Below are 17,676 nucleotides of genomic sequence, written 5' to 3'. Positions count from 1 at the left end.
GTGGAAACCGCTGCTTCTACAGGGGCTCCTAGGACTTGCTCCTGGAGTCTGCTCCTGGTTTGCTAGGACTGGGACTGTGTTGGTAAGGCTTATACTGAACTGTGCTCCATTCTCAACCAGGTGCAACAGATCTTTCCTGTGGAACTTCAAAGTTGTCTTTTGTTATAAAATTATTTCACCCCATCCTTTTGTGGGTTCTACTACTCCAAGAACTGTTTTATGGTGCTATCTGAAGATATTCAAAAGGGTTTAGGATAGAACTTGGGAGAGTTGCTGCCATATTGGCTCTGAGGCGTGCCTCCGCCCCTTCCTCCCCTCAGAGCCATTTTAACTTAAATTCTTGTCCACACCTTGCCCAGAATTATTTTTTCAGGTTTGGGCTTATGAACTAACTTATTGATGGCATATTCCAGGATGGAGTTTATGGAAGAAATAGACTCTCATGATCTTTATCTCCCAGCAATCAATAAAGATTTTATTAAGTGCCTACTATGCTCACAATGCCCCCCAGAAGCTGCCCTGCATCGTGTGTTTAAAACAGATCACACTTGATTGACTATGGCTCATTTTGAAGAGGTTATCCTGCATTCATGTCAGCACTAGACATGGTTTTGTATCATTAATATAGTCACCCTTAAAATAGGCTGCTCCAGAAATAGCAGCCAGCTCCTCTTAAATTTGAACTAAAGGTTAGTTTAGGTTAACAGTTAACAGTAATTCTTCTCAGAAAAACTGTGATTCAACTTTAGTGTTGTTTCAGTTTGCTTATATGTAACAGTTTGCTTTTCCTGCTTCTTCAAATGTAAAATAGTTGTAAATATTCAGAATAAGTTCTATTTCCTAGAATTATAAAAAGACTAAAAGAATAAAACTAAAAACTGTTTTACCCAAATTGAATTCAAAATTTTGGTTTGGCATGATTTCAAATTGAATTTGGTATCTAAGTTTTTAAAAGCAAAAGAAGATTCTGCCATATATTTAAAGAGCTAGTTTAGAGTTTTAATGAAATAAATCAAATTCTAGCACTAGTGTCCAAAACTATATTAATGAAAAACATGTGAAGGCCAAACCTTGGCAGTAAAACTAAAACCATCTAAATAAATCCCATACAATGTTACAGCCTATCCCTTCTCCCACCTTTTAAAAAAACAAAACAAAAAACTAGGGTTTATCCAGGGTTTATCAAGCAGTGCCATCTAGAACTTTTGAACTGAGGTAAGAATAAACAAATAGAAACAGGGTCAGTCTACATAGTAGCATAAACAGTTGCCTGCCTATGTGGAATCATTTCAAAGGTTATCAGGAAAGTTCTCTACCACTTGCCAAATACTTCCCATTCTCAATGGATGATTCCTAGACTTCCATCATTCTGTTAGTTTAAAAGTCTTTGATCCCTGTAAGGGGTTGTAACCTTTTATGCTATTATCAATCATTTGTCCTTGAGGATGAATAAATTTCATCCCTTTTCAAAAAATTTGTGAAGAAGAAAGAGGAATGGGACAGGGAGCAGCTAAGAGAGGACTGGGTGCCTAACGTGAATGGAGGAGTCCCCACTATTTGGCTCAACTGGAAGTCACAGGGTCTGGGGAGGAACCACCTAATACTCAATTTTGCCTATAGCTGATTTTGCACAAAAAAGTTCACATGTGGGCTTATTCATTATGTCTTCAAAATCTGAAAAATAATGAAGTCATTTATTCTGACAGGGATACCTATTCTCAGCAAATTATACCAAAGAGTTACAGGCAGTTTCGAAGTTAATAGTTCTTAAAGCAGGAAAAATCCAAAAGTTTTTAATTAAAAACATGTTTTCAGTCTAAGTCTAGTGGAGAACAAAGACTTTGGGTTGTGTTAAATTGATTTTCAAGATAACAGCTCCTAACAGCTCCTATGGTATAGTACTGGCTTTTTCCAGTAATATTTAGCACAGTAGTGAAGGCAATGCATAGCATCACAAGCAGAAAGGGAACCCCTAGTCATTTGTGCCAGGAGAATTGTACTGGCTTTATCCACATAATTACTATATGCATATTTAAGCAAAGGAAGCAATGCAGCCATGGCTGAAGGAGTTAAGTCTCCCCTTCACCACACTGAAGATGCAAAGAACACATGCAGAATAACAAAAATGAAGGGAGGGAATGGAGTAGGGGAGAAGAGGAGAGGAAAGGAGAGAAAAGGAGAAGAGCAAAACGGGAGGAAGACAGAGAGGATTCAGCTTTGGTTCTTGGGAAGGTTTGGGGACCTCCCGTGTGTCATGGTACCCTGCTGCGCACCACCTGTTTCTGGGATGTCTCCAGAAAGGAGCCTGCTGCGTGTGTTCTCCTAAGGATGACTAATGCATCTGTCACTGAGTTGTAAACTGCCTTGAGGTTTAAGCACAGCTTGCATTGTCGGGAATGGTCTCTGATGAGTCTGCCTATATTCAGACATAGGGGAAACTACAGGCCGGATCAGTTTCTTCTGAGGTCATGGATCCATCTTTGGAAGGATACCAGTAGGAGGGAGTAATGAAAATGGCAGCTATAGAAAAACTAGGCTCCTTTTTTTCCATTTTGTAGGGGGGGAAACCCAACTAAGCAAGGTTGTGTAGAGGTCAAACAGTCTGAGCTGAGCCATACTCCTGGTTTTGCCACCCTGATCACATGCATTGTAAATAACCCATGAACAAATTTTCTGGAGCACATGGTGACATTTTTTTTCTCTCTTCTCCATCTTTTGTTTTGTATGCAGCGATTCCAGTCAATTGCAACAGCTTCACAACCAAGTTTTATTGGAACAACAGCATTTACAGTTTCCATCTTCCTCATCTCCAAAAGAGTTTCCTCTGAACACAAGCATGACCAACTCTATTGCTTCTCAGTCAGCGGCAACCACATGCAAACAGATGAAGGTCCCTCGGTCACAATCATTTACTTACACTCGACCTAAACAGTTTCTTCCATCTCAGAACACAGTCCTGGCCACTACATCCCCTTCTAGCTCTCCAATGTCCACCTTCAGCAATACACCTCAGGCAATGCAGAGGACAGCAAGTAAGGAAAGCCTTTTGGGCTCTCATTCCTCAGTGCAAACGAGATCTCTTGGGACCTTTTCCAGTCAAAACGAACTGCCTTTTACCAGTCTAGCAGAATCGTCACAGCCTCCACTCACATTCTCTGTCTCCAGTGGGAACCAATTTCAGCCCCGTTGTGTGTCCCCAACTACTGCCGTCTCTCCTACCAGTCGGATTCAAAACCCGGTGGCTTTTCTCAGTTCAGTCCTTCCCTCTCTGCCAGCTATCCCACCCACCAATGCCATGGGCCTACCTAGGAGTGCACCATCTGTGTAAGTATAACAAGCCTCCGGTGGGCACAAGACCCGTTTATAGGGATAACATCGATCCCTTGGAGTTATCACAGTCTAGGAGCTTGGGAGCCCGGCAGGTTAGGATCTGCTTGGGCTGATGCTGCTCCTGCCAGACCACTCAGCCTCAGCTATGCCCCTCCGTTAATAATCAGGAGAAAGAGTTTCTAAGTGGCCGCACTCCTCGGGCACAAAGTCCCAGCAGCCTCTGGTTCATTGCAGGATTTGTCCCTGGCATCCCAGTCAATTAATATGCATTTAGTAAGCACCCAATATGTGGCAGACCCTGAGAGGAAGCTGGGGATACAAGCAAAGGAAAGAGAGGCCCTCATCTGGAGGGATCCCACATTCTGGAGGGGAGACCACGTGCGCATCAGGATGTGCGGCTCATCAAGGGGGAGGGCAAGGGAGAAAAATCCGATTCGAAACTATGGGAGAAAATGTGGGGGCCCGGGCTTCATTGCAATGGAGCCCTCCCCCGAAACGCCCCAGGCGGGACCCTGCGCTCGCTAGGAGCGGAGGAGGGGGGGAGGAGGGGAGGGGGGGAGGAAGGGGGGGGGGGAGGAGGGATTCTCCCGAGAATTCTCAAGAGGCCGTGGTGGCGCCTGCGCGTACTCGGTGTGGCAGCTTCCCTCCGCCCGCTGTCTTCAGCCTTGCTCAGGAGCCTTAGCGCACGTGGAGGATTGCCAGCCCAGGGAGGGATCTCGGGGCTGGGGGGAAGTGGAAGGAGGGCCCAGGAGCACCGAACCCCAGCCGTGAGGGCCCGACTCTCGGACCCCTCCCCGAAGCAGGTACTAGAGGAAGGCCCTCCGCTGGGTAAGGAGCCCGCGGGACCCACGTGTCAAGAACAAGGCACGATTGGCTCATCTCTTAGGCGCCGATCGCTCGACGCGCGACATTATTGGCTGCCCAGCCCGCGGAGGCCGGCCTCTCTCCTCATTGGCCAGAAAAGGCCGGCTTTCTAGTGGGGCTCCGCAGTCATCCGCGAGCCGCGCGTCCCTGAAGGCGCCGGGACTTGAGACCCAGGGCGGCCCCTCCCACCGCCCACCTCAGGGATCCTCGGTCTGAGGAGAGCCAGGGGCCCCAGAAACTCCCCAGATGGGCCTAGATTGTCGCCTCCCTCAGGCAGGGCGGGGCGCCTCTCCCCCCACGCGGAGAGGAGAGCTGGGGCCAAAACTCCCTGGCCTGAAAAATTCTCTCCTGTCTCTGTGCGGAGAAGCCCCGAAACTGTCCTGGCTTGGTAGGAGGCTGAGTCGTGAAGGCGGGGCACGACCGACAGCCCCTCCTCCTCCCCCCCCCCAGTGGGGACGCCGCAAGAGGCCGAAGGGGGCGCTGCCCTCGAGGAGCTTCCCGCCTAATGGTAGAAATGCAAACGAATAGCAGTATAAACAATAAATAGGAATTATTTAGATGGAAGGCTCCGGGCTTTAGAGGGCCCAGCCAAGGCTTCAGGTAGGGCTTGGTCTCTGCTCTTACTTCTAAAGCGGCCTTCCTTCTCCATCGTGTCTGTCTCCTGTTGCTGCTGCGGAGTGGATGTGACGGGGGAAGAGAAGGTGCCTGACCAAGATGTGACAGGGGGAAGGGAAGAGAAGGTGCCTGACCAAGAAGAAGAAGTTTAGCTTAGGAAACAGGACGTGCACGTTGGTTGCTAAACTTTTAAGTCATTTATTGAGCACTTGTCAGGCGCGCGCGCACACAGTCATGTAAATTCAGAGTTACTCCACTACAGTGTATGGGATTCAGCCCTTGCGAACTAGAATCATTTCCTAAATACTAGTTGAATGAGTGTGCAAGAATAAATAAGCCTTTATTATCTACTATGTATCTCTATGCATCCAGAATACAAACAAAAATGAAAGTCTCTAACCTCAAGGAAGTTACATTCTATAGCGATAAATTATGGACACAATGTATCTATATAAAATTAATACAAGGTGATTATGAAAGGGAGGAGTTAGCAGCTAGGGGGATTCAGAAAAAGGATTTTAAGCTAAACTTTGAAGGAAATGAGCGAGAAATGAGTGATACTAAGAGGCAGAGGTAAAAAGAGAGTACATTCCAGGTATAGGAGACAGCCTGGGCAAAAGCATGGAGATAAGAGATGAAATTTCATGTTAGGAAACAGCAGGAAGGTTAGTTTGGCTAAGATTGTTTAAAGGGAAGTAATGTGTGTTAAGAATAGAAAGGTAGTTTAATAGGCAGCTTGTAAACGTCTTTAAATGCCAGAAGAGTTCATATTTGATCCTAGAAGTAATAGAAAACCACTCATTAAAAGAGGAAGGACGTGGCCAGACCTGAATTTCTGGAATATCACTTTGGCTGCTTAATAAAGACAGATTATGAAGTAATTATACTTCATAAAGCACACTTTTAAGAAGGTAGAATATATTAAATTTAGCATTAAGTCCACTATTTAGTTCTGCTTTCTATTTGAGTCATCCGTATTTTATGTAGACTTTTCATAATAGGCCAGTTTTCATTGCTGTGATAGCTATGGATCTCTTTTGCAGGCCACCTCAGGGAGTGATAAAGAAAAATCTAAAATCTTCTCAGTCACTGACAGATGACAACATTCGTGAAAATAAGGCTACAGTGATTCAGGATCTAGAAAAAAAAATGCATTTCAGTGATATCCGGTCAAGCCAGCAGGTAAGAGCATTGGTAGCCCTTCAAATTAGGTGTAAGTTAAATGTTATCTTTGGAAACAAATTTGTGGAAAGTTGAATATTTTAAGTTTTTATCCATTTTCTAAGCAAGGAATTATAAAGCCAGACCCTGTTTATGATATCCTAAATGGAGAATTATAATTGGAAAAATTTGGACTCAGAAACAGAGGAATAGCTCCTTGAGTTTTGATATTATTTTTGATCCAGATGGTTGATTGGTAATTTAGCTCTTTAAAACATCAGTCTGGGAATGTAAGTGTTCCTGACTTCAGGAAAAAGTATTAAAAGGCAGAATCTAATCAGAACTGAGAATACCAGAGGAATTCCTTTATTTAGATTTTTGTCTGCCCAGATAATCAGTTCATTAAAACTTTACAGGCAAATGTTAAGCATGCCTAGCATAGAATAAATTATGGAAAGAAGAAAGTTAATTTCATTACCCATTTAATTAACACTCTTTCTCTTAGTTTATCCCAGCAATCTCTTGTTAGAAACACTTTGATATCCAATAATTTCAAATTCCAAAACCTCTCTGCAAATATAGCCCAGTACCTCTATTCCTATTGGAAAGGAAGTTTGTTAAGGACTTGTCTTACCTCCTTTTCCTGTTTTAGGCATACTGTGCTATTCACTGACTGAATCTAATGTGATTGAACTAAAGTGTTTATATTGTGGGTTTGGTCATTAGTTTCTTTTTCCCAAAGAATCATTGATTTATAAATATGTTAATTTCCTAATATACCCCTCCCAAAGAGAGCTATCTTGTATAACAAAGGATAAAACAAGAAAGAGGGGGAAAACTGCAGAACTATGAACACACCATCCTCATCAGTGCTGGCATTTATAATGCATTTTAAAGTTTGCAAAACACTTTACAAATATCTCATTTGATCCTTACAACAACTCTGGAAGGTTGGTGCTATTTTTATCTCATTTTTGCAGATTAAAAAAACTGAAGCAGAAAGATGTGATGTGACTTGTTCGAGGTTACATAGTTAGTAGGTGTCTGAGGCTCATTTGGACCTCATTTTCCTGCCACCAGGTTGAGGGCTCTCTCCATTGTTCAACCAGCAACCACATCAAACCAGTCTGGCATTCTAGATAGATTCTTTGAAGGCAGGGACTGTTACTTTTCTGTCTTTGTATTCCTACCAGCTAGCCCTAGAACAAAGTGAGGATTTAGCAAGTACTTGTTGATTAGTTACTACCCTCCCACAGAAAGGCTCTTTTTCTCACCTTTTCTTTTGGACAAATTTAGTCACTAAGCATTCAGTTCCAATTTTTTGTAGAAGTTATTTGTAGCAGCTATCCTGGTTCTACTTATTTTACTTTATGGAAGTCTTCCCATATTTCCCTGTATCTGTGGTCATCATTTCTCACAGGTGGAATAATATTCTATTGCAATCCCCAAGCAATGGATAGTAACCTCACTCTTGAGCTCCTTCACAGAGGAAAGAGGGAAGGAGAAAGAGGAAAGGGAAGAGAAAGAAAAAGACAGAGATATACACACAGAGAGAATTTATAGGGTAGATAATTCAATCAATCATTCTAACCAATGAGTATATACCTAGAATTATGTGAGATAGGAGATGTGGATGTGCAAAGGCAGCAACTGGTGCAGAATGTCTGAGCCACTCTGTATTTTCACCTTGCCTGACTTTTGGGAACGTGAGCAGCCAGCTAGTAGGAGAGGGTAGCTCACATGCGCAGTCCTGCCATCTCAAGCACTCAAACAATCCCCTTTTGATGCTGTGATAAGAGAGAAATTGAGGTGACACAAATCCCATCTCCTCATGGAATCTGAATGATTTTACCCTTACATGGACTTATTCAAGATTCTACAAAGGATCATAGTTGAATCTGCTATTCCCTTGGCCTCATATTCCTTCTCATGATGTAAACTTCCTCTTATGCTAGAGATATTTCTAAAGGTCGGCTGGTAGAGGTAATGAGTACAGCCATAATTTTTCCTTCTAGGATTCACAAGCACCCTTTCACTTTCTGATACATCTTTTAACTTCCAAGTGAAATAGGAAAAAGAAATGATTAAGTGGTAGGATTACAACACTCCAAGATAGTCATATATGTGGAAATTTTTTACAATAAAATTCCCTTCCCCCTAGTCATCAGTTTTCCTGGCAGTTATCTTTACCTGTTTATGTTTTCTTTTTCTGAGTAGAAGTCCTGGTTTCTGTTTGTCTCATGATTAATAACTTAACTGTGTAGAAGAAAAAATAAAATTTACATTTGATCATTTCCATAGCAACCAACTCTTTGCTCCCAGATACAAGAGACCCCAGGCCTTTTCTAGCTATTGCTGTTTAAAGATTCCATACTGTCCTTATTCATAAATTTAAGAGATTTTCAAGGGTGATTCTGATGAACTTTACCTTAGAATCAAGTGACCACAAAAGACAGGTTCTTTTTTTTTTTTTTTTTTTTTTAATTTATTTAATAGCCTTTAATTTACAGGATATATACATGGGTAACTTTACAGCATTAACAATTGCCAAACCTCTTGTTCCAATTTTTCACCTCTTACCCCCCCCCACCCCCTCCCCTAGATGGCAAGATGACCAGTAGATGTTAAATATATTAAAATATAACTTAGATACACAATAAGTATACATGACCAAAACATTATTTTGCTGTACAAAAAGAATCAGACTCTGAATTATTGTACAATTAGCTTGTGAAGGAAATCAAAAATGCAGGTGTGCATAAATATAGGGATTGGGAATTCAATGTAATGGTTTTTAGTCATCTCCCAGAGTTCTTTTTCTGGGTATAGCTAGTTCAGTTCATTACTGCTCCATTAGAAATGATTTGGTTGATCTCGTTGCTGAGGATGGCCTGATCCATCAGAACTGGTCATCATCTAGTATTGTTGTTGAAGTATATAATGATCTCCTGGTCCTGCTCATTTCACTCAGCATCAGTTCGTGTAAGTCTCTCCAGGCCTTTCTGAAATCATCCTGTTGGTCATTTCTTACAGAACAGTAATATTCCATAATTTTCATATACCACAATTTATTCAGCCATTCTCCAACTGATGGACATCCATTCAGTTTCCAGTTTCTAGCCACTACAAAAAGGGCTGCCACAAACATTCGTGCACATACAGGTCCCTTTCCCTTCTTTATAATCTCTTTGGGATATAATCCCAGTAGTAACACTGCTGGATCAAAGGGTATGCACAGTTTGATAACTTCACAAAAGACAGGTTCACTTTCATCATCTCTCAAAAAATGAAATCTTTTTTCTCAAGCTCTTTAACAAAAGTTTAAGTCAAGTTCCCATGTGTATTCCATATTGGACCAGTTCTCTTTCTTTTTTGTTTCTGATGAATGAGCAAATCTTTAAAAGGGAACTAATTAATATCCATTTTCCTACTCTTCCTGGTACCCTTCACAAACCTACTTATAAATAAATGAACTGAGGACTTTTTCATTTGATCTTTCCATGATTATTGTTGATATTTGTCATCAAGATACAGCTGTATGCCTATATAGTTTAAAATTCTCTTTAATTTTTCTTTAACATCTCCAGCAACAATGTGCTTGCCCTTCCAGGCCTCTCCTTCATTTTCATTTTTTTTTTGTCAACTTTGCAAATCTTATGCGCCTGCATAGAGCAAAGCTTCAGAATTATTTTAATTTGCATTTCTCTCTTTGCTAGTGATTTGGAGAATTTTTTCATATGGTGGTTGATAACTTCAGAGGCAATTGCATATAATAAACAGGGAAGCCAAAAAGACTTCAAGATGTGCCATTGTGAATTATAATTATATGTAAGATTATAAATTGGAGAGAAAGTGCCAATTTGTGTTAGTAGAGTTTCTTTAGTCAGCAGCTCCCTATTCTAATGAAATCATAAATGCAATTCCTGTCCCTGAACCTGTGGATAATTTTCTTTTTTTTTTCTTTTCTTTTTTTTTTTTTTTTTTTTTTTGAGAACTGAATGTTCATATCTTTTGACCTTTTTTGTATTGGGGAAACTTGTTCTTATATGTTTGAATTAATCCCCTCTAACTCTCAGATATCAAATCTTTATCACTTTTCTTTTCTTTCTAGAATATAGACTGATAAGCTATTTTGAGGTTTTATGTATAGGTTTCTGACGTGAATGTAACAAATGGTGCCAGATTGTGAAATAAATAATAACCAGAAACAAGCTGTCTGGTTCTTGACAGTATTTCTGGAAAGGTCTTTTATTAGGCATTATTTGAAATGACTTTTTGAAAAATGTGGCTCTTTTAAAAAATGAATTAGGATTATTGAACAGATGCAAAATTTTATTTTCTCTATTTGAATATGCTTCTTACATATCATTGCAGTTTATTTATCTCTACCTATGAAGTAAACAAAAGGATAGAGTATTTTTCTCCTATTTTATAAATAGAAAAACTAAATCATAGTCATATAGTCTATGTCAGAACTAGACCTAGAGTTCTGCTTCTATGCCCAGTTTTGTGGGGCATTTTCTTTGAAATTGTTCTATCTCCTCAACTTTTGTGACATATCTTCTCTCTCTCCCCTTCCTCTACAGTGCTGCTCTTTCTAATTCTTTTTCCCTACTCCTACCTTCACAGATTTAGACTTGTACATCCCATGTCATTTAGGGTTCTGAGAGAGACACAGCAAGAATCTTTACTAAAGAACTTTCTCTCTCTCTCTCTCTCTCTCTCTCTCTCCTTGGAAAAGGATAGACAACAGACTGATTTCCATCTTGAGGAAGGGAAAGGAGAGGAAGGGAGAAAAAATAGAAATCAAAATCTTATAAATTGGAGAGAAAGTCAAAAAACTAATAAATACATTTTTTGAAAGGATAGTCAAAATGCAATGGAAAGATGTCTCAGTTAAGAGAATATGTTATGGTAGATTTTTGAACTCAAAAGAAAGAAGGGGTTATCTAAAATGGAATTATCTAAAAAACGCAGTGGTCCTCAAAGTGTAGTCCAAAGAATTGTTGGAGTCTCTGAAGCCCTTTCAGAGGGTCTACAAATTCAAAATCATTTTTTATTTCTAATATAGTAAATAGCTATAAATATATCCCATGTGAACAAAAACTCTTTGAATAGATCCTCGATAGTTTTTTTTTTTAACAACATGAAGATACTGAGAACAAAAGTTTGAGAACCACTGAACTAAAGTAACTAACAGTTGAAAAAAGAGCTTTTCACATTTGGAGGTCTATTTGTTCATCATGTAACACTCAGGCTTCCCCTTGATAATATTATACTTACATACCTTTATCCCATGTATGAGACTGGGTAATCAGAACAACTGCTCCTCCTCTTCCTTTTTGGCCTCCCATTTTAGTGAACAGGTGCAGAGTTCCATTAGAAGATAATCTTATTTCCTTCCTTCCTTCCTTCTTTCCTTCCTTCCTTCCTTCCTTCCTTAATTCCTTTCTTCTATATCTTTTTAAAAATTTAATTTAATATTTTCTAGTTTCTCCCCCGTGGCTCCTTCCTTTGTCCTTTTCATCTTTTTAAAAACTTTCTTTGGAATATAAACCCAGTAGTGGTCTATAGTTTACAAATTGGTTTCCAGAATAGCTGAACCAGTTCATAGATCCATCAATTGTGCATCAGTGTTTTCTCATAATCCTTACAACATTTGTGATTTTCTTTTTTTGTCAACTTTGCCAATCTAATGAATGTCAAATAAAATTTCAGAGTAATTTTAATTTTTATTTCTTACAGGACAGAAATAGTCTATTAGATTCATGTACCACAGTTTGTTCAACTACTTCCCAGTCGTTGGGTATCTACTCTGTTTCCAGTCCTTTCCTTGTCCTATCTCACACTCAGAAACTGTTGCTATAAATATTTTGGCACATGTGAGGACTTTCTTCTTACCAATGATCTTGTTGTAATATATGCCTAGTAGTAGAATATCTGGGTTAAAGGCTCTGAGTTAGGTTCATTGTAGTTTCTTTATTTATATAATTCCAAATTGCTTTCCAAAATGGTTGTACTGATTCACAGCTCCACAGCTCATTCACTAATATGTCACACATCCCTCCAACATTTCTTATTCCTATCTTTTGTCATTTTTCCAGTTTGCAGGGTATGAGAGGAAGCTTCAGAGTTGTTATTTGTGGTTATTAAGTTTACAATTCTTCTTTTGAGAATTCTTGATATACTTTGACCACTTATTTATTAGGTATCAGTGTTCAGTCATATATATTTAATATGTATATATTATAGTCATGTCATATAGTATGTATGTTTGGTTATATATGGATTCTTTCATATATATTATACAAGTAAATATATTTTGCAATATATTAGTACTTTAAATGGGCTAATAGTGGGAGAAATTTTCCTAACAATTAAAGCTTCCCAAGAACAGAATGGGCTGCCTAAAGAAGTAGTGAGTTCTTCTTCCCTGGAGGGCTTCAAGCAGAAGGTAGATGATTATTTGGCAGGTATATTGGAGCAGAGATTCCTTTCACCTCTGGTTTAGATTAGTTAATTACAGAGATGCCTTCCAACTTGAAATCCTGTAATCTTTCCTATGATCTTTCACTTATACTCACAAAAAGATGGCCAACTCTTTCATGAAGTGACATGTGCCCCCTTCTCTCTTCTGACATTGCAATCACCTGGTATGGTAAAGGGAAGGAAAAGAAGGGGAGTTCAGTTTTGAAAATACTGAGTTTGAGAACTCTGTGGGACATGTGTTTAAGATAAAAATTGGAGATAAGTGTTTAAGAACTTCATAAGGGTTAAGAAATTCCTCTGAAACTGGCTGTTTTTTTGTATATAATAATGATAATTTTATTTCACCTTCATTCCATTCTCTCTCCTGCCCTACTCCCTCCATATATCTGGTATCTCAAGAGGGCTTCATGCCCTGGAGCAAAAATCAGTATCTATAAATTTGGGACATACTACTGGGAACCCCTCACCTTGGACTTCCAGTGTGACTCCTGAGGGTCCAAAGTAAGACTGTAGCACTGGGATTCCCATGAAATTGTAGTAGTTAATTTGGATTTTCTTAAATCTTCATTCAAATTAATATTGGTATAAGGACATAGCATATGATATATATGCGTGTGTGTCTGTGTATATATATATATATATATATGTATATATGTATGTATGTATATATATATATATATATATATATATATATATATATATATATATATAATATGTATGTATGTATGTCATGCTGATAGGGAGTTTCCTTCATGTTCAGGGAAGAATCTTCAGATTGAAACCAATTTGCTAATTTTCTTAGGAGTACAAGATTTCAAGCTTTGAGCAGAGGTTAATGAATGAAATAGAGTTCCGTTTAGAACGCACTCCTGTGGATGAATCTGATGATGAAATCCAGCACGATGAGATCCCTACAGGCAAATGCATTGCCCCCATTTTTGATAAGAGACTCAAGCACTTCCGGGTTACAGAAGGCTCTCCAGTGACATTCACCTGCAAAATTGTTGGAATACCTGTTCCTAAGGTAAGGGGCTGGGTGTCTGGGTGAGGCAGAAGCACTAGCACCAAGGGACCGTGGGATGTTCTTGTGAAGGTGGCACTTGAACTGAAACCTAATGGAGACAGGGATTCATAGAAGTAGAGAAGGGGATGGAACTGAGGGTGATGTCTGAGGGATCAAAGGAAGGTAAGTTTGACAAGAGAGAAGAAATAATAAGGCTCTAAAGATGAGTTGAGCCATATTATTTATGCCAAGCACACTTTCTATTTGATAGAGATAATAGTCACTGGAGTTGACTGATTCTAGTAGAGGTATGGTCAGATTGCACATTAAGAAAATCATTTTGGCAGCTGAGGGGAGAATTTGAGAACCCAGTGAGGAGGCTGTTGTCTTTCTCTCCCACCATAGTGGAGTGTCTGAGTGGGTAGAGAGGCAGGAGATGGGGGCAGATAGAAAGTCGGCTTTGACCATTGACTGGATGTGTGTAGATACATGGAGGAGGTAGATATGACATGGAATAATAGTGGTACTCATACCAAATATAGGAAAGTTCAAGAAAAGGGTAGTTTCAGAGCAGAGAAGAAATTGGTTCTGTTTGGACGCGTTGAGATATTTGTGAGACATGTAGTTCAAAATATCTGCCAGGCAGTTGATAATGTGAGCCTGGAACATGAAAGAGGTTGGGGCAGATTAATAGATCTGAGAATCACCTGCAGGAAAAAAAAAAACTGATAAGATTCCCAAGTGAGAACCTCTTTAGAGCACAAAGATTTTGTATAGAGGTTCCGGCACAAAGACTTGGGGTATGTCTGTTGTCAGAAGGTGTGATCTGGATGGTGATGATAATCTAACAAAGGAGAGGGGGAGAAGGAGAGCCAAGGAAAAAACGCCCCCAGGTCCCTAAGAGGAGAGAGTAGCCAGGAAGTCTCCAGTGTCATGTGCCATAGAGAGGGAACCATTGAGAAAGGCCTTCAGACTGGACGATAACATTACTGATCATTTTGGATAGCAGAGTCTCAGGTGAGTGATCAGGTCAGATTTCAAGAGGAGGGTAGGAAGTTGAAGACAGTGGGACCCAACAAGTATTTTTTAAGTGATTACTTGCCAGACATTGTGCTGTATACAGGGATGCAAAGGACAAAATCAAGGTCCTTCAAGTAGTTCCCATTCTAATCCAGGAGATAACATGAAAATAATTAAGTACATGTAATTAGGAATCATCTACATAGCGATGATAATTGAATACATGGGAATTAATGAAATCACAAATGAGGGAATATAGAGAAAGAAGAGATTCAGAGACCAATCTGAAAGGGACTTCTACAGCTGATGCTTATAGAAAGGGAAGAGAAAGGTTGGTTGCTAAGTAAAGGATCCCCTGAGCCAATAAGATCTAGAGAAGACTTTTAAGGATAGAACAGACACGGACAATACTGAGTCAGAGGGAGAAGGGAACGAGTTTGTCATAGGAAGAGAATGAAGTTTAAAGAAGTGGTAGAAATAATTGGGGCAGCAATCTGCTGGGGAAGAGAGAGGGTGGGATCCAAAGCACAAATAGAGAAGTTAGCCTTTGCAGGGAGAAGGACTGTCACCTTCTGATCAGAGACTAAAGTTAAAGATGGAATTTGGAATGTTATCATGGGCTTAGGAAATGATATTTATTTTCTTTTTAAAGTAAGAGGTCATCATGTGAAAAAATGGAAGAAGGAGAAACATGGGAAATTTGAGGAGAAAAGAAAACATCCCTACTGTGAAGGATGGGATAGAAAATAAATTTGGAAGGAATAAAAAGGATTCCCTTCTAGCAGAGAAGGCCCAGCTGAGCTTGGACAATGTATATTTTTCAGAACCCCCATCAGTTTAAGTGTTTGATTTTGCCCAGTTCTGTTCAGCATCAGCATCATTATGTTAACAACAAATCACATTTATGTGACCATTTTCATTTGCAAAACATTTATACATGTAATCTCATTTGAACCATGCAACCTTATTAGGTGTGAGGTATCCCCATTTTATATCATAAACACCTAGTGTGCACAGAGATAACATAACTTGATCCAAGTCCCACAACTTGAAAGGTTGAGCACTCAGATCTGACTCCATCCCCAGCTCTCTGTCCGTTGTGCTACACTGACAGTCTCTTTGGATCGGAAATTCCGTTGTCAATATTACATTTATATTATAAACTGACACGTTTTAAGCATTGGACTTTTTATCAAATTCATATTCTGCGCACTTATTTTAAGAGATTGGCCATTTGTGTGGAGATTATACTTGCGCCCACTTAAGATACTTTGCCTTACCTTACTTATCATTCTCCTGAGGCATCAAAGGCTGTGTTCTTTACTCTTTTTCTCTTCAGGTTTATTGGTTCAAGGATGGAAAACAAATTTCTAAAAAAAATGAACATTGCAAGATGAAGAGAGATGGAGATGGGACATGTTCTCTGCATATTGATTCAACCACTGGTGATGACGATGGAAACTACACAATCATGGCTGCCAACCCACAGGTAGAGACTTTCAAATAGCTCTTCAACCTCCAAAGCAAAGTTGGGTACTTTGAATTTTTCTGATGTAGAAAGAGAAAGGTAGTTTTATTTCATTTTGAGGGAAACTGTAAAAATTTCCCAGAACCAATTAGAAAAACGAAGGCAAAACACTGTGAATACATATGAATAGGACATGAGATCCTACACCCATTACAAGACTAACTGTCTATTGCCTCTTTACTCCATCTTCTCCAGTGAGTAAGGAACAAGTTATGATTTTGTTTCTCTCATTTGACCTTTAACAATAACACAATGAAGTAAATACCATACGCATACAATACACATAAAAAAGCATTATATGTAAATATTTTTTCATATGTAAACATACATATAATGATATATATGTATGTAATTTTACAGATAAATAAACTGAGGTTCAAAAAAGATAAGTGAATTTTCTATGGTCACACAACTAGTGGGCATCAGAGGCAAGATTCAAACTTAGGTCCTTTTTAATTCTAAGTTCTACACTTTTCCCAATGCATTCTGTTACTTTCCTTTCTTTTTATTATTGTTTATTTACCAGTTGAAATAAAAATTCATAAAAAAATAACCGTAATAATATACTTGGTTTTACTCTTCAAAGAGTAAATGAGCAAACTATTTGGCCAGAATAATTGAAATTCTACCAGATTACATGACAATTATATAAGTGATCTTATATATTGTTTTCATGTTTCCAGATTTGACCTCTTTTTTTCAGATTGAAATCTGTGTTACTTATTTATTTTTAAATCTTTCATCTATTTATTTGTTTTAAATGATAGCTTTTTATTTATTTGTTTGTTTTAAATAACAATATTTTATTTGCAAAATCCATATAAATATAGTTTTCAACATTCACCCTTGCAAAACCTTATGTTCCAAATTCTTCTCTTCTCTTCCTCGCACCTATTTCCCCTAGACAACAAGTAATCCGATATAGGTTAAACATTGGGAAATTGTTCTATACACATGAAATCTATTTTTAAGAAAGAGGCAAGATAGACACAGGTAGGGAAGGGCAAGAAACTGGCCATGCTTTATCTAATATCCATTATGGAAGTAATAGAATAATGCCATTTGCCAAGTTTTGAATTATATCTGTTTTCAAGGATAAAAGTAGAGACCATGTTAGGAGGAATAGCTCTTAATGAGCATATTTCAGCATTTTTATTTCTCCAAAACAGAACACAAAATCCTAGCTAACTGGCCCCAAAGTTTATGGGAGACAACCAAGTACAAGATGGCCCTAATTTTCAGTAGTGTGCTCATTCATTCTCTTTTTCTTAGGGGAGAATCAGCTGTTCTGGTCACTTGATGGTACAGAGTTTGCCTCTACGTGGTCGACTCACACCAAATCATTCTCATAGGTAAGCAAAATGATCAAGATGTAACTCGCATATACTACTCTAAAAAAATTATGACTCATTTTTAAGGGATGCTTCAAAACTTTTATAACACTAAGTAACACATTCATAGTTTACAAAATATGCCATTTCATTTACATGATGCTGAGTGAAGCAAGCAGAATTAGGAAAACATTGTACACAGCAATAGCAGAAATGTATGATGATGACCTATGATAGAGTTGGTTTTTCTCAGCGGTTTAATGATCCAAGGCAATCTCAATAAACTTTGAAAGGAAAATGCCATCTGCATCTAAAGAGAGAACTATGGAGACTGA

The 17,676-nt window shown here is 38.9% G+C and overlaps 1 protein-coding gene across 2 annotated transcripts in view; it reads left to right on the top strand.

Annotated features, from left to right (window-relative positions):
- The window catches only part of MYPN (myopalladin), a 100,638-nt gene that overhangs the window by 62,873 nt on the left and 20,089 nt on the right, over window positions 1-17,676 (top strand). Inside the window, exons 11-15 of one of the 2 annotated variants that reach the window (XM_003755025.4) lie at window positions 2,731-3,324; window positions 5,853-5,991; window positions 13,262-13,483; window positions 15,822-15,971; window positions 17,283-17,362. In XM_003755025.4, coding sequence (XP_003755073.1) covers window positions 2,731-3,324; window positions 5,853-5,991; window positions 13,262-13,483; window positions 15,822-15,971; window positions 17,283-17,362 — 1,185 coding nt within the window. Of the gene's footprint in view, window positions 1-2,730; window positions 3,325-5,852; window positions 5,992-13,261; window positions 13,484-15,821; window positions 15,972-17,282; window positions 17,363-17,676 lie in introns of those variants that run through there. The other variant, XM_031956884.1, reaches the window with a different exon arrangement.

This window comes from Sarcophilus harrisii, chromosome 2 (genome assembly GCF_902635505.1).
Source record: "Sarcophilus harrisii chromosome 2, mSarHar1.11, whole genome shotgun sequence".
NCBI classification, from domain to species: domain Eukaryota; kingdom Metazoa; phylum Chordata; class Mammalia; order Dasyuromorphia; family Dasyuridae; genus Sarcophilus; species Sarcophilus harrisii.
The sequence above is the reverse complement of the archived record's forward strand: the minus strand, read 5'-3'. Positions and strand labels throughout refer to the sequence as shown.